At 46.9% G+C, this 23,862-nt stretch overlaps 1 protein-coding gene across 3 annotated transcripts in view; it reads right to left on the bottom strand.

Moving 5' to 3' along the window:
* ATP7B (ATPase copper transporting beta) overlaps positions 1–23,862 on the bottom strand; it is a 72,214-nt gene that overhangs the window by 21,078 nt on the left and 27,274 nt on the right. For all 3 annotated transcript variants that reach the window (XM_044249657.1, XM_044249659.1, XM_044249658.1), the window contains exons 3-9: positions 18,147–19,377; positions 11,802–12,059; positions 9,736–9,899; positions 5,275–5,436; positions 3,153–3,229; positions 1,477–1,651; positions 220–453 (exon numbers count right to left, since the gene is read on the bottom strand). In XM_044249657.1, coding sequence (XP_044105592.1) covers positions 220–453; positions 1,477–1,651; positions 3,153–3,229; positions 5,275–5,436; positions 9,736–9,899; positions 11,802–12,059; positions 18,147–19,332 — 2,256 coding nt within the window. In that variant the 5' untranslated portion in view covers positions 19,333–19,377. The remainder of the gene's footprint in view (positions 1–219; positions 454–1,476; positions 1,652–3,152; positions 3,230–5,274; positions 5,437–9,735; positions 9,900–11,801; positions 12,060–18,146; positions 19,378–23,862) is intronic.

The following is a 23,862-nucleotide window of genomic DNA, read 5'->3' as shown; positions in this document are numbered from 1 at the left end:
GAGCAAAGGTTTCAATAATTAACCAGATTAGCTGGGATTTCGGAAGTAGCAACCAGTTGGGAGATTAGTGATCAGAACACCTAATTATAGTAGGTTTCACATTTCCTGAAGTCTTTCTCTAGACTGTGTGTAATTAGTAATTCTAAACAAGGTGCTCGGATGAATTAAGATTTATGTTACTGAAGAAACAGTTCTTTTTTCACCTGAAGCTACAGTTACCTTTGCCACGTGTTCCAGCCACCGCCCCAGGGCAATGAACACAAAGAGCATGGGGGGGGTGTCGAAGAAGGTCACAGGGCTCCTCTCCGCCTTCTCGGCTACGGCCACCACTAGGATGACAAACGAGTAGGTGTAGGCGATGGTGGTGGCCAGCACGATGAGCACGTCCATGTTGGCCGTCCCATGCTTCAGAGACCTGTAGGCCTGGACGTAGAAGTACCACCCGCCGAGGAGCTGAAAGCAGAAGAAGCAACAGCTGCTCAAGGAAGCCTGGAGTCTGAGGAGTGACCAGATGCCCAGAGGCCCCTCGGCCTGCAAACGCTCAGACATGACTTCTTCCTCAGCAAGGGACATGGAGGCAATGCATTTCCTGATTCATAGCCACTCACAGGAATGGAGGGCCAAGGTCTTGACCCATTCAGGGTCAACCTGAACAGACGTCCATCAACAGGATGAGGGGGCCATGGGGACATAAGTCATGGTTCGTTTATACTGTGGACAGGACTCTGTAGTCCTGAGAAAGAATGTGCTAGATCTACAAACCACTGGCATGAAAGATGCCCGTAATACACGGTTAAGTGAAAAAGCTGGTTATAAATCAATTTATCTCGTATGATCCTATTCCAATTTAAAAATAAAAAGCCCATGTGTCTGTATAGTGTGAACATGCACACACACCTACATATATAAGCAAACATGTATGAGGATCCGTGAACATGCACGTCCAACTAGTAACAACCCCGGGGACTAGGACTGGGCTGGAGGCTGGGTGTGATTCCAAGGAAGGAATATCTTCCCCTTTGCTTCTTCTAGTTCAGCATGGTTTGAACTGCCTACAACAAATATACATCACAATTGTAATTAAAAAGAAAATACAGGAAAAAGCAAGTTCAGGCTGTAATAATTGCCCTCAGATAGTCTTAAACTAAACATTCCATCGTTGAGGCAGGAGTTTTATTTTCTATTCTAAAGCAGGCGGAGGGCACACTTCCCACCAGCAACACAGCTAGCTCCCTCCTACCAGCCCTGGAGTGGAAGTTCCAGGGGGCCCGGCTCAGGGCTTGTTATACAGGGAGAGTCTGATCACCTACAACCGTGAAAGTGATGGTGAGACCAAGTCCTTTTATGCTCACCCGCCCCCTGCCTCTCAAGAATTTTAAGACAGAAAAAAAGCCCCCACAGGGCAGCTGTGGTAGAGCCACGCTGAAGGGCTGTGTCTGGCGCGGGAGGGCAGAGGTTGGCCCCCCCAATACGCACCTGGACAAAGGTACACAAGATAAAGAAGATGAGATTGAGGATGGACAGTCCCGGAATGATGTTGCGGTCCAGGACCATGGCCTCGTGGGGCTCATGGCTGGGCACCAGCATGTAGATCATGAGACCCATGACGGGGATGCCAAACACCAGGCTGCACAGGAAAGACTTCCTCCACCTGCAAAGCAAAGCAGTGACACCAGCCTATTAGGTAGCATCTGTCACTTGGATTGTGGGCTGGCCTTCTCCTGGGGCCTCAGTTTCAGACTTGCTTTTGTCACATGTCTGAGACAGACCACCACGGGTGTGGAGCAAGGGGAAGGCTCCCTCCCTGACACCCAGCCACCTGAGAAAACACCTATGGGTTTAAACTTCTCGGGGATGTTCCAGAGATACACAGACACCCTGCCCGCCTGACGCTGACCCGTCGCCTCTAATCCGTTGTTGGGGGGGGTGGGGACTGAGGCCCAGAACTGAGAACCCAGCCCTAAAGAAGGGGAACACCCCAGCCCACATGGCTGCTTGCTGCTCTTCTTTCAAAATAAAATTTCATACAGCCTCCCAAGAAAAAAAAAGATAAAAACAAAATTTTATTAGTTCGAACTTACTTCTACATTTGATTTTTAAACTATTATGTAATCTAGTCAGTGAGAACTGCAAAGCCATCTTGGTGAACACCGAAGTCTGACATGGGGGTCGCAGGGGATAGCTGTGGTCTCATGTCAGCATTTGTGACATTCCCACCACGTGTTGTGGAAGCCCTAGCACACCTCCACTCCAGTCTGCAAACCACAGGCCCCCAAGACCGCAGTCTTGGACTCTCAGCCTGTCCCCCAGGGCCCCGAGGATTAGCCCCTCGCTCGCCTTCCAGGTGCCTCTCCTGTCAGTCCTTCCCTGCTCCAGGCATGCTGACCACAGCAGTCACAGGAGTCCCTGAAGACCCCTGTCTCCATGCCCCAGAAGACCCTCAAGTCAACCCCCACCCCCACAGCCTGGCAAACTTCCACTCACTCTCAGATCATGCATCCCCTGCTGGCTGGCTTCCCAGCGCCCCCTGAACCCACTCGATCCACTGCTCATCTACTCTTTCCCAGCCCAGCTAGAGCCCCTCCGAGGCTGGGACGGTACCCTATTCATCCCTAGCACCTGGCATAGTGCCCTGCCTACAACAGCATCCTTGTGCTTGTGGACCAAATAAGTGAAGGTCCGCAACAACGAATGAACTCAGGCCGCCTGTTCTCAGGCCATGCTCTTTCCCATGACCGTAGTTCCTGCCCTCAGACCCTACTTCTAGAACCTATTCAAATAAAGTCTCAAAATACTCTACTGTGAAAGAAAAAAATCCACTCTCTTCCTCCCAACTTAAGTTAGCCACCAGCCGTAAGTGGTGATTTAAATTAAAATCAGTTAAGATTCAATGAAATTTTTTAAAAAAATTCAGTTCCTTAGTCATACTAAGTACTCTGTAGCCTGTGGCCACCACCCCAGGCAGTGTGGGTATAGAACATTTCTGTCATCGCAGAAAGTTCTGCCGGACAGCACTGTCTTAGAGGGTTAACATCACAGAGTGCTGTGGGAAGCAAGGACAGCAGGGACACTGATGAGCACAGAATGAGGCAGGCCCAGTGACGGGGGACACTTGGTCAAGAGCACCAGTGTGTCTTTTCTGTTCTACCTACTGCTTTATTTCCACCTTGTGGTCCAAGTGATGCGCGCCGGAGTTTCTCTGGGCCGGGGAAGCATGAAAGCCGATTTCCTTATTGTTAAAAAAGGAGAAGTGAGAAACAAGGAGGAAAGCACTTGGTTAAACATGCATTGGTAGAAAGCATTTTACATCTTTGGAAATTAGAAAGTTAATCAAAAAATTGCCTCAAAAGACTACGGGTTTTTCTGCTCATGCCTTCTGTACCCAAATCACACTACAAGTCCTGTCACAGGCCCAGCGCCATCTCTGTTCACAGACTGTATCATCCCTAAGGGAATGGCCTCAGACAGGGACTCTTGGTCCTTCTGTGGGCAAAGCCAGCAGGTTCTGGGAGAAACTTCAACATGCCCGGAGGCTGATTCATGATGAATTTACACACACAGAAATTTTCTGTGAGGAACCCCACCTAGGGAGTGGTCAAGTCAAGCGCTGGCATTCCCTGCCTGAGGAAACTGAAGATCAGAGCCATTAAACTACTGGAAGAGCAAGGCCTGGGGCTCAGGGAACAGGTTTCAGGGCTCCCCACCCAGGCCTCTCCCACCCGGGCCTCTCCCCAGAGAGCAGACCCAGGCTCCTTCAGCCTCTGCAGGCCCCACTTCCCCTGAAGCCAGACAGGTACTGCCTGGCAATCTGCTGGCTCTTTTTAGGGAATGACTCCAGTATTTCTTTCCCCACCTCGCTCCCTGACCCTCTTCACCTTATCCTATCTGACCCCTTTATGAAATAACACAGGAAAGGCTGCCAGGAAATGTCCTGCTGGTCAGCACAACACAAGAGGGGCCCCGGAACTCTGATGATTAAAATGAAAATTAAAAGTCACGACTGGAGAAAGAGTATCTAAGACCGTCTAAAGACAAATCCTCTTAAAACGAACACCAGCCTAGTTACATTAGGGAAAGTGGCAGCAGAGTCGCAGGAACGGGGGCCAGACATGAACAATAGTCCCCAGATGAGGACAGAGATGCTGCTGTATTGAGCTCAGCCAGCAGCGTGGAGGCCAGAAGGGCATGAGGAATAAGAAGGTGATGGAGATGGGTTCTATGCACCCCCTGGGACCCTCCTGACAGCACATCAGTCTGCTTTCTGGGCTTCATCAATGCCCCCCCCCCCAATACTGATCTGTAAGACCTGCCCTAGGGCAAAAACCGAAAGGCCGCTGAGCTTAGAACTGTGAGATCTGGGTTTTCCTGCAGCCTTAAGCTGGATACCAGCAAATGGAGTCACTTAACCCCTCTGGGGGGTCTCTCCCCATCTGCTAGAGAAGCTCTGCTGTATGCCTGGAAGACCGGGTTCTAGCAGCAGCAGCCTACTATTAACGCACGTCAAGGAACCCTGCTGAGCCATATAACAGACAACATCTCTCCTAAGCACACACAACATCAAGAGAAAAGACAACGTCAGGGTTGATACAAGAGGTTTCACTGTGTTAGTACTTCCTGCTGAACTGTGTTTATCCTGACCCTCAGGTGTGATGAATTCATCTTGTTCGGGTTTGGACTGTCTTAACCCATCAGATCACCACTAATGCTTATCCTCTTGCGGTTGCTAGAAACAGACCTTATAAGTGAAATGAGGAGTGTCCGTGGACAAAGCGAGGGAGGGAACAGAGGGAGGAAGTGTGTGAAAACTCTTCTAATTGATTTTCCAATCCAGAAACGACTGAACTCTCCCATGGTCAAGCAGGCCCAGCATAGTGGTAAAATGCAGTAAGTCCTCTCCTTACCAACCATCCTTTGGTCTATAGATACTTGGCACAGATATAAATAATATTTACAATTACAATCAGGTAATGAAATGTGCCACATATCTTGCTGATATTGATGTTTCTCAAGGAATACCTGCAATTAAAACAAGAATTTCCTTTTCTTTCCCATTCACTGATTTTTCACCCTCAGATTATCTGACATTTACTTAATTTCAGTTTATTTTAAAATGATTCACCTTTACTTCCCTGGGAAAACTTGAAGGATAGGCTAGGGGACCTTTTCCTTTATCAATCACTGGTTTTAAAAAGATGGGCACATTTTTTAGATGGAAGTACAGGTGACACACAACATCACAGGAGTCTGTGTAACGTGTTCTAATGAACGACTCACCTCGATAATTCGGACAATATCCCGTGGACCGATAATTTCAGGATCAAATTTCACGTGGGCTTTGCTGGTGGCAAGGGCCACAGAGGCGTAGGTGATGCCATTTGTCCTTGTGAGTCTGGACTCAATGTTGTGAACACAGGACGCACAGGTCATCCCCGTGATCTGCCACACAGGATGACAAAAATACCGCTCACTTGGGATTGAGAGGATCTCACCAGAAGCCCACAGGGAATGGGGTCAGCAGGCAGCCATGAGTCCTTCCTCTTTCCATTGCATCATTCCAAGGGCTCTGGACTCCCACCTCCAGACTCCATGGGCAAGATCTGCACGTTCCCCCAGGGGCTGAGGGCAGGTGAACAGCAATTCATCCCCAACCCAGGGACAAGAGACGTAGTTAGTCACGAAGCAGATGGAGACAGACCACCAGGGATGAGCTTTCTTAAGCCACCCGGTCCTCTCTATAATGGCACTTCTGCCACACTGTGCTTATGGATGAGAGAAAGAGAGCCTGACGTGAGACATACTGTCCCTGTAACAGGTGTTAGCAAGCCAGACAAGTCACTCTTTTGAGTGTTAGTGGTCATCATTTCCCAGAATTCTCATTAAATACAGACATAAAATGTCTACACACAGTGTCTGAACATGTGATGATGTTAACAACTGCTGAGACCAATTTGAACATTGCTCAAAAAATGTTTTCATTGAACTGAGAGCTTTCCCCCTAAGGTGAGGAACACAGCAGGGATGCCCACTTTAACCACTATTATTCAACATAGTATTAGAAGTCCTAGCCTCAGCAATCAGGCAACAAAAAGAAATAAAAGGCATCCAAATTGGCAAAGAAGTCAAACTCCTCTTTGCAGATGATATGATACTTTATGTGGGAAACTCAAAAGACACCACCCCAAAATTGCTGGAACTCATACAGGAATTCAGCAAAGTGGCAGGATATAAAGTTAATGCATAGAAATCAGTTGCATTTTTATACATTAACAATGATAGAGAAGAAAGAGAAATGAAGGAATCGATCAATTATACCAAAATTACAACACAATTACACCCAAAACCAAAAGAAACCTAGGACTAAACCTAACCAAAAGGGCAAAGGATCTGTACATTGAAAACTACAGAACGCTTATGAAAGAAATTGAGGAAGACACAAAGAAATGGAAAAACATTCCATGTTCATGGACTGGAACAACAAATATTGTGAACACGTCTATGCCACCTAGACCAATCTACACATTAAAAGCAATCCCTACCGAAATACCATCAACTTTCTTTTATAGAGCTAGGACAAATAATCCTAAAATTTGTATGGAACAAGAAAAGACCCCGAATAGACAAAAGAATGTTGAAAAAGAAAATCACAATTCCAGGCTTCAAGCTCTATTACAAAGCTATGACCATCAAGACAGTATGGTACTGGCACAAAAACAGACACAGAGATCAATGGAACAGAATAAAGAACCCAAAAATGGACCCTCAACTCTATGGTCAACTAATCTTCAACAAAGCAAGAAAGAATGTCCAATGGAAAAAAGATAGTCTCTTTGACCAATGGTGTTCAGAAAATTGGACAGCCACATGCAGAAGAATGAAACTGGACCACTTCCTTACACCACATACAAAAATTGACTCAAAATGGATGAAAGATCTAAATGTGAGACAGGAATCCATCAAAATCCTAGAGAATACAGGCAGCAACCTCTTCGACCTCAGCCTCAGCAACTTCTTCCTAGAAACATTGCCAAAGGCAAGGGAAGCAAGGGCGAAATAACTATTTTTATCAAGATAAGTTTTTTCACAGCAAAGGAAACAGTTGACAAAACCAAAAGACAACCAACCAACAGAATGGGAGAAGATATTTGGAAATGACGTATCAGATAAAGGGCTAGTATCCAAAATCTAAAAGAACTTATCAAATCAACACCCAAAGACCAAACAGTCCAATCAAGAAATGCGCAGAAGACCTGAACAGACATCACTCTAAAGACATCCAGATGGCCAAGAGACACATGAAAAAATGCTAAACATCACTCAGCACCAGGGAAATACAAATCAAAAGTGCAATGAGAATACCACCTCACACCAGTGAGAACGGCTAAAATTAACAAGTCAGGAAATGACAGGTATTGGTAAGGATGCAGAGAAAGAGGAATCCTCCCTCCTACACTGTTGGTGGGAATGCAAGCTGATGCAGCCACTTGGAAAACAGTATAAAAGTTCCTGAAAACAGAGCTACCCTATAGCCCAGCAATTGCACTACGAGGTGTTTACCCAAAGGATACAAATGTAGTGATCTGAAGGGGCACCTGCACCAGAATGTTTATAGCAGCAATGTCCACAACAGCCAAACTATGGAAAGAGCCCAGATGTCCACCGACAGGTGATTGGATAAAGAAGATGTGTTTGTATAAACAATGGAATATTATTCAGCCATCAGAAAAAGAAATCTTGCCATCTGAAATGACATGGATGGAACTAGAGGGTATCATGCTAAGTGAAATAAGTCAATTAGAGAAAGACAATTATATGATCTCACTCATACGGAATTTAAGAAAATAAAAGAGGACCGCAGGGGACTAGGGAGAAAATAAAACAAGATGAAATCAGAGAGGGAGACAAACCCTAAGAGACTCTTAACCGTAGGAAACAAACTGAAAGTTGCTGGAGGGGGGGTGGGTGGGGGGACGGAGTAACTGAGTGACAGACATTAATGAGGGCATGTGATGGAATGAGCACTGGGTATTATATAAGACTGATGAATCACTGGATTCTACCTCTGAAACTAATTATACACTATACATTAACTGAATTTAAATTTTATAAAAAGAATACATTATATAATACCATAGCCATTATAATTCAATTCCTTTAGGTTTTAACAAGCGTTATGTTGCAAGAGTGTTGCAATTTGCAAATATTATTCTGACACTTAAAAATCTGGAACATTTAAAATACTTTAATTATTTAATTAAAAGCTTTAATAAAACTGGAACCCAGACAATAAATATGACTCTGGTAAAAACCTCTCCACAATTCTAGCTCTGCTTTGTTCAAAGTTCTGTAGTGCTTAATATCTCATCCACACTCTTTGTATGTTCGGTTCTGTGCAAGAATATCTTGTGAAGATTAAAAGTCAAACATAACGTATTTTAGGAACCATTCATAACCGGATTGCATACCTGCATAAATTAAGGCTCAAAAACCATGTCATAGAACTTTTCTATGTAAGCTATCTTTTCTCAACACAATTAAACCTATGAACTCAATGAATAAATTGTCTGATTTGGTCATTTGGACCTATAGACAAATACATATACATAAAAGTAAGTAAAAACTGAGTTATGCATTTGTCTTACTCATTTATTTATTACCTTTTTCTCTCACTGGCAAAAGAAAGATTAAAATGTGTATTTAAAAAAACAATTATTTTCACCTTTCCCAATAGTATTCATGATCTAGATTTTCCACAGTGGTCTGTGCAAGCAGAGGCATTCTCCATTGGGGCTGGGGTCTCAGCAGGGGCCCCGCTCCGGCCTCAGGGGCGCCAGGACCGTAAGCCCGAGAGCGGTGCACTTCACCGAGCACGCACCAGGAGGCCCAACCAGAGCCTAGGGTTTGCTTGACAAAGAATGCCCCTTATCAAGAGCTCAAAGTGCCACCAGTGTCCTTAGTACTCTTTCTTCAAACATTTACTTACCACTAACGGCAGTGACTAAACACAGTAAGGGAGTAAGACCCCTCCTTCTCGGTACAACAGTATTACTCAATTCCTTGTCCTAGGTCTCCCTTTATTTACACAAAAGAGCTTTATACACAAGTACTTATGAATACAGCGTGTTGTTAATGCTAGACACACCTACTGTTGCCATGGTCTGCTGTCACGCACAGCTGGTGACAGTGGAGAGACAGCAAACAGTAATGCCCCCCCCCGCCCACCACCACCCCTGCCACCCTGGCATTCACCTCAGACTGAGTGCTTCGGGACACTGGTCGCCAACTACCTTCTAGACAGCCCTGTGCCTGCATTGGGCTGTGATGGCACCAGGGCACTGGTTACCATGCTGAGTCACCTCTGGCCTCGAGACGCCCCTGGCATTCTAGCTTCCCTCCGGGCTTTCTGGAATGTGTTCAGATTCAGCACGCTCCAGTCCAACTCTGGACAGCTGCCACTGAAACTCTTCTTCTTCCTACACTCCCGCCACCCACCCCCTCCTCCTCCTCACACTGTGAACGTGCCCAGTGGGATGCACCCCCGTGACTGTGACAGGACTGACATTTCCTCACAAAAGGAACAGGTCGTTGTTGTTGGCGTCAAAGGAAAACCAAGCAAACGAAACCCCAACAACACGCAGGATATGTGCAAAACGGGAGAAGTTTCTGGGCCCCCGTCAGAGGCCTGCAGCCCTCCGGCCCCAGATCCCGCCCCAGCTCCCGCTCAGCTGCCACACTTACGATGAGTTCGAGGTCGCCATCGGAGCCTGTGTAGTCTTCCATTACTGTTGCCTCGAAGCCCATGTCCTGGATGAGCTGAGCTATTTCCAGGGGCTGGATGACTTCTGGGTTATACTTGACCTCTGCCTTCCCAGCCATGAGGGCAACCAGCACTGACAGAATACCTGGAACCATCGGGCCACAGGTGTATCACTCCAGGGAAGGCCTCTGGGATGACACAGTCAACATCACCTAACAAAGGAAAACATCTGCCCCAGAAGCCTCTAGAACAGGAGTTCTCAGACTTGACTGCACATGAGGTCACTTGGGGAGCTTTTAACAATCACTGTGCCTGGCCCTAAACTCAGACCAGTTAAATCAGAATCCCTCAAGGTGGACGCCAGCCACCTTTTTTTGTAAAAGCTCCCCAGGCGACTTTAATGCACCAGCCAAGTGTGAGAACCAGTGTTCTAGAACAATGCTTCTCACACTTTGATGGGCATATAAACCACCTGAGGACCTTGTTAAACTCCAGATTCTGGTTCAGTCGGTCTGGAGTGGGCCTGAGGTTCTGCGCCCTGCTCCCAGACGATGCCTGGGCTGCTGGATGGGGGCCACTGACTCAGGCTCGGGAAGACGCCGAGGGCACACACATCCCACAGCAAGGGATACAGTCTGCAGCTCACAACTACTGGGACCTCAGTGGTGGACTTTTATCTTCAGGCACTTTTCACACACACACACAAAATTCTTTCAGAAGTAGTTTCCTTACTCTTTTCCACTCTTGAATCCCTTTAAGAAGTGGAAGAGAAATTCCAGACTGCAGACCATTTCCAACAACACTTTGGTTTACAGGTTTTCGACTTTATGATGGTACAAAAGGGATACCCATTCAGTAGAAACCGTACTTCAAATTTGGGGTTTGGACCTTTTCTGGGGCGAGCACTATGCTGTGAACTCTGGCCATGCTGGGCAGTGGCTCAGAGTCTTGGCCCCTGTCAGCTGCGCCACTGTGAGGGTGAACCACCCATACACATCCTGACCTGTTTCAGGTCAGTCCGGCCAAGCTATGATGATGTTCCCTAGGTTAGGTGTATTATTGACTTATGATATTTTCAATGTATGATGGGTTTATTGGGATGTAACACTATCCTAAGTCCAGCGAGATCTGTACCTTGCTAACACTTCTGTGTGAGTTTGAGGGGAAAACACGACTCATTCACATAAAAGCAAGAACTGTGCTTTAGAAAGGATGCCATAATTGATAAAAATGAGGGATTCAAGTCAGGAAAAGAAACAGAGGCACCGTGAGATCTAGGGTATTTTATGAGCAGCCAGCCCATGGAGGACAAGCATGCCTCCATGTGCAAACAGTCATTCTAGAACTCCAGCATACTATACAGCACAGGGAGTCAGCGGCTGGAAATGCAGCCCCCTACTTTAGGGCTGACTGTAAGGGCCAAGGAGTCTGAGCAGAGAGATACATGGAAAGAGAGAAAGTGACTCTGCTGGCAAGGTAGTCATGGTTAAGGTATTTTCCAAACAAAAGACTAGGACAGAATTTTGGTTGGACTTTCGGGTGTAAGAGACAGTACTGGGAATGTGGGCTAGAGGACAACACTATGGCACTTCCACAACACTCTGTGACATACAGGGACAAAGGATGGGACGTTCAAAATTGCCACTGCTCCACAAACTGCAGGCTACGTATTCATGCGACAGTGCGGAGCCGATGGATGGGGCTGGAGGGGAAAACAGAGATGACCACCCGAATGAGCTGAGAAAGCTACCTACAGAACGTGCCAGAACCTTCACACTGACCTTACCATCACCAGCTCACTGGGAGATACACTGTTTCTTAAACAAGCTAAACACTTCCTGAAGAGCACACTGCCAAGTGCCCAAGAGCATCAGAGAGACTTCTCTGCTGTCGTACTGTGAACCTGCTGCCCGATGACCAGGGCTGCTGCTGAGCTGAGGGAGGCAGTGAGGACTGTGGCAGGAGAGCCCGGCGCCCATTCTACTGCCCGCAGTGTCTGACGGCCCCCCGTAGCATCCCCGGGGGCAGGCCGGGGCAGGCCTCCTACCTGCTTCCTTCTGCAGGCTCTTCTCTATGTGGGACACACAGGATGCACAGGTCATGCCTCCGATCTGTAGAAAGCACTTCTGGGGAGCCACCATGGTAGAGGCCTGTGGGGGCTTGGACGAGGAGCCGGAGTTGTGGTTTTTAGGGAGCCCCCCGGCATGGGGAGCCACTTCCTGTACAGACGCAGGAACGCCAGCTTCGGGGGACGCTGGGGAATTCCCCGCACTGTGGTTTCCAACATGGTTGGTGGAATAGTTTTCTAGGAGGAAACATAAGAAATCATTCGGATTAGAACAACAGATAATTTTTTTTACAACAGGAGGTTCAAGCCTGACAGTATGCAAATGAAAGCTCTTGAGGAAGCTCCATGGGGGTTGGTTCCTGTCACTGCCCACCCCCCCCCCAGAGACAGAGGCACACAATCTCAGACATATGAGAAGATGCCAGTACTCAAGAATGGAATGTTCCAGCGAGAGGAGTGCTCTAATCAGACAATGACAACAACAAGAACTCACCAGGCCCTCCACTAAGCACAGGGATGACCTCCTTTATTTATTTATTTATTTATTTTTAAATTTTTTTTTAAGATTTTATTTATTTATTTGACAGAGAGAGAGAGATCACAAGTAGGCATAGAGAGAGGAAGGGAAGCAGGCTCCCTGCTGAGCAGAGAGCCTGATGCGGGACTCGATCCCAGGACCCTGAGATCATGACCTGAGCCGAAGGCAGCGGCTTAACACACTGAGCCACCCAGGCGCCCCGGATGACCTCCTTTAAAATAGCTCTCTGTGGTACAGAGGCTATCATCCCCATTGTACAGACAGAAATGGGTTAAAGAAATTTTATAATGTGCTTTCGACCCCTCAGGTACTAAGTGATGAAGCTAGTTTCTAAAGCAGGTCTCTTTACCCCCAGGATCTGTGCCTTTAAGCACTAAGGATCCCATTCTCCTTAGCAGAGGTTTGCTTCTCCCCACAAGAACCCAGTGGACCCCAGAGCCCTTTAGTGAGTTGTTCGCCTTTCCCTGTTGTTTGCCTGCATCCCGGATGCACTCAGGACACGAGTCCTTGTCGGGCATCCATGCTGCCTGTACCCGCGCCGGGCTGTGTTCTGCCCCCGCGCTTCCAGCTCACGGTGGCTCTTCGGACAGAGGCCCAACTTACCAACCAACTAAACCAGCTTTAGCAGTTAGCATGTTTTGTGCTCCGGTAGCAGATCTGTCCAGCTCAACACTGAAAAGATCCATACTGTTTTCTTCTAGAAGCTGTTACTTTCATAAACTTCCACAGTATTTGCCATACAGAAAATTAACTTTGGGTAGGTTACGAGGTGAGTGTTAAGGTGAATCTCTTTCCATTTGGATACCCAGTTGATTCAGCACATAAACTGAAAAGATCATCCTTCCCCCTGCTGAGCTCTGGGGACGAGGGCGCAGACATCGTTGGGGGCCATTTCTCTGCCCACCACATATGGACCCACATATGTAACTAACTGCCCAGATCGAGACCTAGAGAGTTTCTATCACTCCAGAAAGTCACACAATTTTGATGACAGAAAGTACTTTCCTGGACTCGGTCATTGTTCAAAATGACCCTGCCCTTTGGATGCCAAACTCACAAAAGCTGTTTTATGGCCACAACCTCTCCACATTCTATCTCCGGCACCCATCCACCTGCACCGTACCTGCCCAACCCCCCTGCACCTGTTCAACCCCTCCCCATTTTCCTAGTCTATCACCTGTTTTTTGGATTCACCTGTCTTTCTATCCAAATATTGTGGTCAACAATTTTAATAATATTTGTCCTATTACAAATTTTTGGACTCCTTTACTAACCTACAATCTACACATTGCCATTCTCCCACACTGGGATTTAACTCACCTAAATTCTGGGCTTCTGGAGATCATTAAAGAAAGTTGAAATGAACTAACAAAACCCCAAAAAGTCTGTATTACTCGGTCCCATTTTTTTTTTTCATCTACACTAAGATAATGGGTGGGCATGTAAATTGGTTTGACTTTCTGGAAGTCTACTTGACAATATTATCAAAAACAGTACCTCTAACTACTTGGCACTTAGTAGAGGCACAATAAATATTTGTAATGGAATGAAATAAAGTTCATATTCTATGACCCAGTAATGAACACTTTCAGGAATTTATAAGGTATCATAAGGAAATAACTAATTATGTACAAAAAATGTAGCCTCAAAGATCGCTATTGGTATTATCTACAATCACACGCACAAAAAGTAGATGCGAAAAGTCCAACTGGAAACTAAGTTGTATCTCATCCCCACAACTGAATGCTATGCAGCCGCTGCACATGGCGTCACAGACGTATGGATGGACCTCTAGGCATGTTTATGATAAACTGCGGGGTGAAAGAGATTACAAAACCACCATGTATAATGCAAATCTATGCACTTCTAAATATAAATTACATACACTTTGGTAAAAGTCCAGAATATAGATGAAATGAAGTGCACCATGTGGATATTGGGGAAAGCATATTCCAGACCGGGGGGTGGCAAGTACAAGGCACTGAGGTGAGAACAAACTTGCTATGAGGACTGGGAAGGGGTCAGAAAGGTGGGGAGTCAGGCAGGGGGCTTCTAGAGCTCCCTAAGGAACCCCTCTCACAATATACATGGGAAGGTTTAAGAGTATCAGCAGAGTAACAGGAACACTGTGAATGCTGGGCAGGAAACAGACTGTAAGGCTGAAAGGCTCAGAAGCAGGGAGACTAGTTCCCAGCCTCTTCCAGGACCCAGGTCACAGAGGATGGTGGCTTGCACTAGAGTGCCAGCCTGGCTGACCTTATCTCCCATTACTTATATTCTATTTCCACCCAAGCCAGACCATTCCCAAGACAGAGCAGGAAGACTCCTGCCCGCGGGCCTGTGCTGGATCTCCTCCGTCTTGTCTGGCGCAGTCCTGCCCTTTTCTGCCTGCTGAGACCCTCTCTATTGTCTGACTCAAGCCCAGCTCCAAAGTCACCTCTAATCATCAAGTCCAGATGCTGGATTCTTTCTTCCCCTTCTGAATCTCAAGAGCGCTCTACCAACACTTTCCTTGTCACATTTATTCCAACCTGCCTTGGATGATGGGTCTCTGAGATGCTTCCCTGGCCAAGCGGGAACCACATGTGGGCAGGCCCTGGACTGCCTCTGAGCACTCACGGCAGCCGGCACAGTGCCTGGGACTCAGAAGCCCCATGACACATGCTGGGGTCATGGAACAGTGCCCCCAGAGGGACACTGCCCATTTACAAGGGTGAGGGGAACATGTTGCACATGACAGACGACTTTTCCTCATGGTATATTCATATAGTAATTCATCTGTTCATTCACTCATTCAGATAATACTTACCATGCAAACCAGTGCACACATGCAGAGCTGATTTCTAGACACAAACCAGGTCTATATATTTAGCTGTCCAGTAAGCTGGCCGAAATTCAATGCCCACCACTTGCACACACGCTCTCAGACTGCTCCCTTCCTTCTCCCAGCCCTATTGTCAAGGGGGCTGACCCCTGCTAAACCACTTTTCCCAGGCTCCCTTGCTAACTGGCTTGTGATTAAATCTGACACATGGGAGGTAACCAGTGGGAAACAACAGGACAGAAAGAGGGAAAGCCCGAAGTGTTTCCCACCTACTTACTGGGAGCCCAGCTCCTGGCCACAGCCTCTCCCTTAGAAGTTCCGGTGCCGCCGGCTCAGCCCCCGGCTCTTGGGGGCGCTCTTCCCTCAGACCCTCCTGCTCTCAGTCATCTCTCGGTTTCCTTCCCGTTCCCGGTGTGGTTATTCAGCTCTCTCTAACATTTTCTGAGTCATGCCCTGGGTTAAATCCTGTCACTGAGCTACCCCATGAGCCCGCCCGTCCCAGCCTTTTCTTTCTCTTCCACTCCCTCTCCCCCCACAAATACCTACTATGTGCTGGGTGCTGCTGAGTCCAAGGTGTTCAAAAAGTTCCTCTTCCTGATTGTTCCAGAATGACCAGCCAAATACAAATAATGCCTTCTCAGCATTTAAGTGGCTAGAAAGATGGTCACCAGGGTACTCCTGGGTCATCCTAAGTTTTAAAAACCACCAGGTGAAGTACAAAATGCCCAGCTAAATTTGAATTTCATAAAAAACAGCAAATAACTTCTTAGTATAAGTATGTCCCAAATACTGCATGGGACACACTTTGACTGAAACAGTATTCACTGCTTACCTGAAATTCAAATCTAACTAGGTGTCCTGTATCTTTATTTGCTAAATCTGGTACATTGAATACCTCTTGGGCTAAAAACATAATTCTCATAATTCTGACCAATAAAAAGCACTGCTCTTTTCTTTCTAGATTTATTTAGTCAAATCCAGTTACTCTGGATTATACAGTTCAATGCAAATATCTTTTTCCTGCCAACAACCTGATTCTACTGTTGAAAGACTTGAAACCTCATACAAATACAGCAGATGATGACTCTGTACTACGTTTCCTACCTTTCAAGTACAGGATTTACTGTTCCATTGTGTTTTCCTTATTGATTTTTGTTTAAAAACAACCTCCTTCCTGAAACCGGGTACAAAAGACAAAGTGCAGAACAGGGCCAAGTCATTCTACATGACCTACCCACTCCCTATAAGGGAGTGTGTGCAGGGAAGCACCATGACAGAGCGAACTTTTCAAGGAGACACACTTTATCTTGGCGGCTACCGCGAGGTGGATGTGGGAAACCCAAACCCGGCTGGCCCTGAGCACGGCCACGGGTCTTTGCCCACGAGCCCTTCCGAGAGCCGGGCTGGCCACCGCCCTATGGCACAGGCTGCCACGCAGGCTGATGGGGCTCTACCGGCCTGGTCCCATCTGTAACTTGCACTGCTGTCCAGGGCCTGTATCTTGGGATCAAAGCCAGTTGTCCCTTGCATGTCCAGCTCCCCCTCATCTTCAGCCTCTCTGCAAACCCCCTTCCCATCTATCACCTCCGTCCTTCCTCAGTTAAGCTCCTGGAGGGCTGCACCTCCCCGCACCATGCAGCTAGGCACCCCTTCACCCGAGCCACCACCTCCTAGTTACGTGGAGCCTGAGGCCCCATAACTGCCTCCTTGAAACAGCTTCCTTTACTTCCAGGATGCTGTCCTTGTCTGTGAAAATCTCATTCTCTAGATACCTTTCCTTCCACATCAGTGCCCTCAGGTTCCTCCCTCTGCTTGTCCCGGATCACACTCCCTTTCCCCGGACTTTTGTCATCTCCCCTGGCTCCCACCACCCAAATGTGCATTTCCAGCCCCACTCTGCCAGAATTCAGCTGTCAGAATTCTCTGACAGAATTCTGCTGTCCTCCCGCAGCTTGGTCTGGCCACAGGCTCTCCCCTCCTCCCCGGCCCACCGTATATCACAGGCCTCACCCGGACCAAGCTTGCTGGACACGACCTTCTGGATCCATCTAATCCATCGTTCTAATCCATCCCCTGCTCTCCAGCCCCATGTCATCTGTCACACAGTGTCCTGTGAGCCCTCCGGGCCTCAGTCCACTCTGCACTGACCACGACCAGCCTGCTCTAGTGTGGACTCCCCTGCACCGCCTCTGGATTAAAACCCACCGCTGACACCCCTCACCTTTGCAGAGAAGACCGGCTCAGCTGGACACGTGGCCCATTCGGAGTGGCCCATCTGCTGCCTGGTTGGTCCCACCACCTCCTGAGTGCTCACGCTCAGCCGCTCCTCTCGGCAACCCCAGCGCACCTGAGCTGCCTCCAGCATCCCCGCCCCGTCCCCTGCCCTCGCCGGCTCACACGGGACTCGGCCTGCTGCGCTACAACATCGGCTCTGGGCAGAGCCCACCGCTCACAGGTCTCACAGGGCACACGGCAGAAATGCGCGCCTCTCCCCACGGCCACTGAGGAGGGCAAGCCATCATCACCGCATCCCCTCCTTAATTCCCACTTTCAACAGAATGCGCTCCCGGTGGTGGGACTAAGGTTCTGCTTGTACTGTTTTGTTCAGCAGAGAAATTGCAGAACGTGATGATGGTTCCTTTGGAGAGAGAAGGTCCTGATGCTACCACAGGACTCTTTTTAAAAAAAAAAAAAACACAGAATTAGAGTTCTCTTCAGAAAAAAAAAAAAACAAAGAGCTTAGCATTTCAGTCCCAGCTCCATGAGAGGCAGAATCTACCCACCAAAAAATTCTATTTCTTCTACATTAACACACTTAACATACAAGGAAAAGCTGCAGAATTCAGTCACCCTTGTTGACAGGTGAGCAGCAAGCGTGCCCTCCCCACCCCACCCTGCAGGCCCTCTGTTGTAAGCAGAGGAGGAGACCCCAGGGTGAGCTTCACGTGGGTCAACCACATACCAGAAATGACTGAAGCCTCAAATCCCATTTCTTCAACAGCAGCTCGGAGTTCTTCCGGGTTAGTAACAGATGGATCATAGAGAACCACGCCAGTCCCATCAGCCACAGAGACCGATATCCGCTGTACCCCTTCCCTTTGGGAGATGAGGCCTTCGATGGACTGGGCACAGGACGCACAGGTCATGCCAGCAATGGCGAGCACCACAGTATCGCACACCCCCTGCACATGGGGTCTCGGCGTGGGGGCAGGGACAACACGGTTGGAAGACCTGAGACCTGTCCCATTTCCTGTCACACCATCAGGAAGAGAGACTTTGAAGTTCCCAGGTGGAAGCGCTTCGATGGCCCTCTGCAGGGCGGTGGCGGTGACACGAGAAGGGTCATACTGTACTTGGGCCATTCTGCTCTCCAAAGACACTTGAACACTTTGAACCCCGGGGAGCTGGCCTATGTTTTCTTCAATATTCCGGACACAAGACATACAGTGCATTCCATCTACTCTCAGTTGCAGGGTGACCGTGTGGCTCCCTTGGTGCTCCGAGGTCTCAGAGTTATTGAGAGACTGGTTATCAGAAGCCAAAGGGGTCTTTGGGTTGGTGCTCTGTAAGCGCCCGATATCGATGGGTCCCAGGCTTACGGGCGCCACTTTGTTCTTGATGACAGCTTCAAAGCCCATGTCGCTGACGTGGTCCCTGAGGTCCTGGGGCTGAATCAGGTAAGGCTGGTATGTAATAACTGCCTCCTGGGTGCTGAGGGACACTCGGACTCTCACTACTCCCTGCAGTTTCCCGAGCTTGCCTTCGATGGAGCTGACGCAGGACTGGCAGGTCATGCCTTCCACCCGAAGCTTGACCACAGCCTCGAGGCCAGGCGAGGACCTCGAGGGCCAGGAGGCAGCCTTTCCCTCTGCAACGCTGGCCTCAAAGCCCATGTCCTCAATGTGACGGCAAATCTGCGGCAGGCTCAGGATGGACGGCACATACCTCACCGTCGCACTGCCCTGTTCCAGGGAAACCTTAATGCTCACGATGCCTTTCAGGCTGGAAATCCTGCCCTCGATAGACTTTACACATGACTGGCAAGTCATGCCCGAAATGCTGATGGTGCCAGTGGCCGTCTGAGGGGGGTCCACAGTATCCAGGCCACCTTCGTAGCCGACATTGTCAAAGGCAAAACTCTGCTTCATCGCTGGCTCCCGGGCACGAGCGGGCCAAGAAAGTTTAGACAAGATCTAAAGGGAAAAGAAAGAACATTTCTTTTTTTTTTTAATCCTTGAAACTAAGTATTTGCTAAAATAGCCCAGCTTGTCTGGCACTGAGAAAAGGAAAAACAATGCCACCGGTGCCAACACAGCCCCAGAGTTTAAGATTGTAAAACTCAGGAAGGAAAGCTACAAAAAGATGATTGACCAAATGAAATGGCTCTGATGGGCTCGAACATTCTGTGACTCCGAACCTAGATGTCAACTGCCCACCTTAGCGACATGTGTTTTCTTACCTAGAAGAAGTGCAGGCTTCTCTCAGGAAGAAATAAGCGTGGTGCGGCTGGCCCACCTGTGGGGGTCTCCTGAAATCTCCCTGCACACTTTGGATCCTGCCGCAACGCACTTATGTCCATTGGGCAACACTTTAATTCTGTCTCTCTTTCCAGGGCTGTCCATACATTCTCATAGGAGGGCTTAAATTTAACAGCCATAGGCACCTGTTCCAAATGCAGACCCGCCGAGCCCCGTGGGGTCAGACCACAGGCCTGTGGGATAAAAGGTCTGGAAGTATGCTGCAGAAGCCAGGGGAAATGAGCATGAGTGGCTGCTCAAAGGGGCGGGTGGGGCAAGGCTGGAGGAACTTCTCAGTTTTGCCTCCACTGAGTGGCACTGCCCCCCACCCCAGGGGTCCAGGACAGTTGTAGTCATTACTTTTAATCACAAGGGCTTCTCCAAATTAAATGGATGCATTTTCTTAATGTACCAGAGTACAAAAATAATTTCCTGACTTCTTTTTTCCCATAATGAAGTGGCTTCAGCCATTCTATTAGGAAAACCAAATCTTCCTTTCGCAGGGTCCCAGCCTCCCCACGCTCCTGATTAGATATAGTTTTTATACCAATACTATTATGTGCTTCTGAAATTCGGGAACAGGCCTTCCTTTATGGCACAGGATCAGAAAGCACACCACTCTCTGTCCCTTCCCAATCCTACTTATATCTCCAGATGAATCTCAGTTACAGGGAATGATCTCCTCCATATTCCTGTGCATTAAAATGCCCATCTTTCCAACTTCGGCTTCTGAGCAGCTTAACAAAATTAAAGTTTAAATAATTTTCAAAGCAGACTATAAATGTTCATTTGTACATCCACAAAGGAAATCCTAAACTAATCTGGGATTAACAATTATAAAGAATCGTTTTAAGAAATATTCACTGTAGGGGCCCCTGGGTGGTTCAGTCATTAAGTGTCTGCCTTCAGCGCAGGTCATGGTCCCAGGGTCCTGGGATCGAGCCCTGCATCAGGCTCTCTGCTCACCCTGCTCAGTCTGCTTCTCCCTCTCTCATTCTTCCTATTTGTGTTCCTTTCTCGCTAACTCTCTCTGTCAAATAGATAAATAAAATCTTTTAAAAAAATAAGATAAAATAAAATTCACTGTAGTATGTCCTAAAGTAGCAGAGAAAATAAGTAATATATGGGATGGCAACTCAAAAGAGTTTATTGCATTAAATAAATATACTTAGATTACCTGTGGTATAAGTATGGAAATGTAGTATATAAGGATGGCATGGCATGACAGTTTTAATGGACAACTAGGAAACATAGAATTTGGAGCCTATATATCAAGAAATATTTCAGGAAGCTCAGAGATGAAGATGTAAAAAGAAAAACAGTAATAATACAACAAGAAAACACAGGAGAATACCAATTATAATCTCAGGCAGGGGAAAGTCTAAACATGAAAAAAGAAATAGAAAAACAAGAAAATCCCAAAGCTGTAGAAGACTGATAAATCTAATAAACACAATTAAGAGAAAACATTGCTCGGGGCGCCTGGGTGGCTCAGTGGGTTAAAACCTCTGCCTTCGGCTCAGATCATGATCCCAGGGTCCTGGGATCCAGCCCCGCATCAGGCTCTCTGCTCCGTGGAGAGCATGCTTCCTCCTCTCTCTTCCTGCCTGCCTCTCTGCCTACTTGCGATCTGTCTGTCAAATAAATAAATAGAATGTTTAAAAAAAAAAAAGAGAGAAAACATTGCTCTAACCAAGGAAAAAGATAAATGAGAAATGGAGGGGGAGAAAATATTTGCTTCATATTAAAGAAGAGCTAATTTTTTTAAAATATAAAAGCTCCTTCTAAAAAGAAAAAGGCCAACTACCCACCAGAAAAAAAGGAAGGTCATCAAAAGGAAATATAAATGCCTTTTCAATATATGCCAAAACAACAGCAAGGCAGGGATGTGACATTCCAACAGCATTGCCTTATGGCTGGGGTATAACCTCTCATGAGGGCAGTTTGGAAGTGCATATTAAAATGATGGAGCCAAAGATCCTTTGACCCAGCAACTCCATCTCTAAGAATTTACTCAATAAATATACTTATTCATGTATAAAAGCAAGCATGCAGTGAAGATATTGATGACAAAGAACTGGAAACATAAATGTCCATCAATAAGAGGTTGATTAATTCAATCACTACAGAGCAATACAAAGGACTGCTATCCAGCTCTTAAAAAAGGGAATGAGGTAACTCTACATATACTGAAATAGATTATCAAATATATCATTCAGTGAAAAAAAGCAGGACACAATACAGAGTGACTACAGTGTTTCAGTTCTCTGTTGCTGCATGATAACGTAAATCTAGTGGCTCAGAACAGCTCACATGGTCTCCGTGTGGATGGGGCTCAGCAGGGAAAGCCTGTCTCTGCTCCTCATGGCATCATCTGGAGTGGTGTCAATGGGGCTGGAGGTTCTATTCCCAAGAAGATGGTCCGTCCATCACATGGCTGGCAGGTTGATGCTGGCTGGCTGCTGTAATAGCCATGGGCAGGGACCTCGGTTCTCTTTCGTGAAGAATCTCCATGTGGCTAGGTTGGGTACCTCACAGTTGCTGTTTTCTGGGTTCTGAGCGGCAGTGTCACAATTGTGAACGTTCCCAGAGAACAAGTTCCAATGTGCAAGCACTTACCAAGCCTCTGCCTGCATCACACTTGCTAAGTCACCGTTGGCCAAAGTCTGTCACATGGCCAAGCTCAGTCAATATGGAGGAATTTACAGAAGGACTTCAATACAGGGAGGTGCAGTTCACTGGGAGGGCCACCACAGGAAGTCTATCATAGCATGCCAGCACTATCTGTGAGAAAAAGAATACTAGACACGGAGCTGGCTACAAATGCATGGACTGTCTCCGGGAGGATCTAAGGAGGATCCAGGGCTGAGGCAAGAAGGGGCTGAAGGAAGAGTTACTTTTCAGTGTATAACCTCTTGTCTAATGTACACGTGTTACCAAATTCTAAAAAATAATTAGTTTAAAAGTTAAAATAACGTGAGTATAAAGAAAATTTAGAACCATGACTAGATTGTAACTGGTATTAAATACTTTTTTAATTGAAAAAGATGAAAGAAAAACTAAGATATTCAAGGATGCTCACCTTAATGTAATATCTTTTTTTTTTTTAAGATTTTATTTATTTATTTGACAGAGAGTGATCATAAGCAGGCAGAGAGGCAAGCAAAGAGAGAGGAAGGAAAGCAGGCTCCCTGACTCTATCCCAGGACCCTGGGATCGTAACCTGAGCCGAAGGCAGAGGCTTTAACCCACTGAGCCACCCAGGTGTCCCAATATAGTATCTTAATAAGCAGAAATGCCTCCTTAAAACAAATCATAACCTTCAATCTCCTAGTCTGTTGGAAAAACAAATACCTAATGATTTACTATCCAACTTATTTTGCTTGGTCCTAGGTAGGTCTAGCTAAAACTCCGCAAACCCCAAGCCACAATGCTAGCTCTTAATCCTGGGATTATGGATCTATGCTTCTGCCAAAAAGGTTTGCAGAAGCATTGGAAGCTATTTGTTTGTAGCAAACAATACTCAGAGGTCCCCCTTCTAGACCAGGCAAGTTTCTAATGACAAGTAGCTATGAAAGATAAAGCTTTGCACGTACCACAACTTTATGAAACACCAGAGTCTATGTTGGTTTAGAAGCAACCTCATAACACTTGCTCGGATTTAAATAGTTTTTAAGTGTACACACGTGGTGTGTATGTGTGTTTTTAATTCCATTCTTCAATTAAGAGGATCTTTGGGGGGAAAAATTCTTAATGAGTTCAGAAAACAAACACACACTGAGGGTTAAGGGCTCAAGAAGCAATCATGGACATTGAAGAGGGGGTCCAGGGACTAACTGTGTCCAGGGAAAACCTTAAAGAACCCCAGTGTTGCCTAGTTCTCACTAAATTATATATTTCTTGAGGACAGATGTCTGGGACCTCTTCAGCAAGCCCAACAGGTTGGGGAAGAACTTCTGCTAGGTTTTGAATTTTTAACAAACTATTAGTATGGTGGGCATCAGGATTAGAAGGGACTGGCAACACAGGAAGAGGGGGGATTTGCACATAGGGGAATCCAAACATGAATCTCAATTCTTTGCTAATGTAGACACCCAGGCCACATGGAAGTTGCTGTGAGTCCAGGGCTTGTAAAAGAAAAGATGTATAAAGGGATATAAA

This window comes from Neovison vison, chromosome 5 (assembly GCF_020171115.1).
Source record: "Neovison vison isolate M4711 chromosome 5, ASM_NN_V1, whole genome shotgun sequence".
Taxonomy (NCBI): domain Eukaryota; kingdom Metazoa; phylum Chordata; class Mammalia; order Carnivora; family Mustelidae; genus Neogale; species Neogale vison.
Note: the sequence above shows the minus strand (reverse complement) of the source record. Positions and strands in the feature narration are given on the sequence as shown.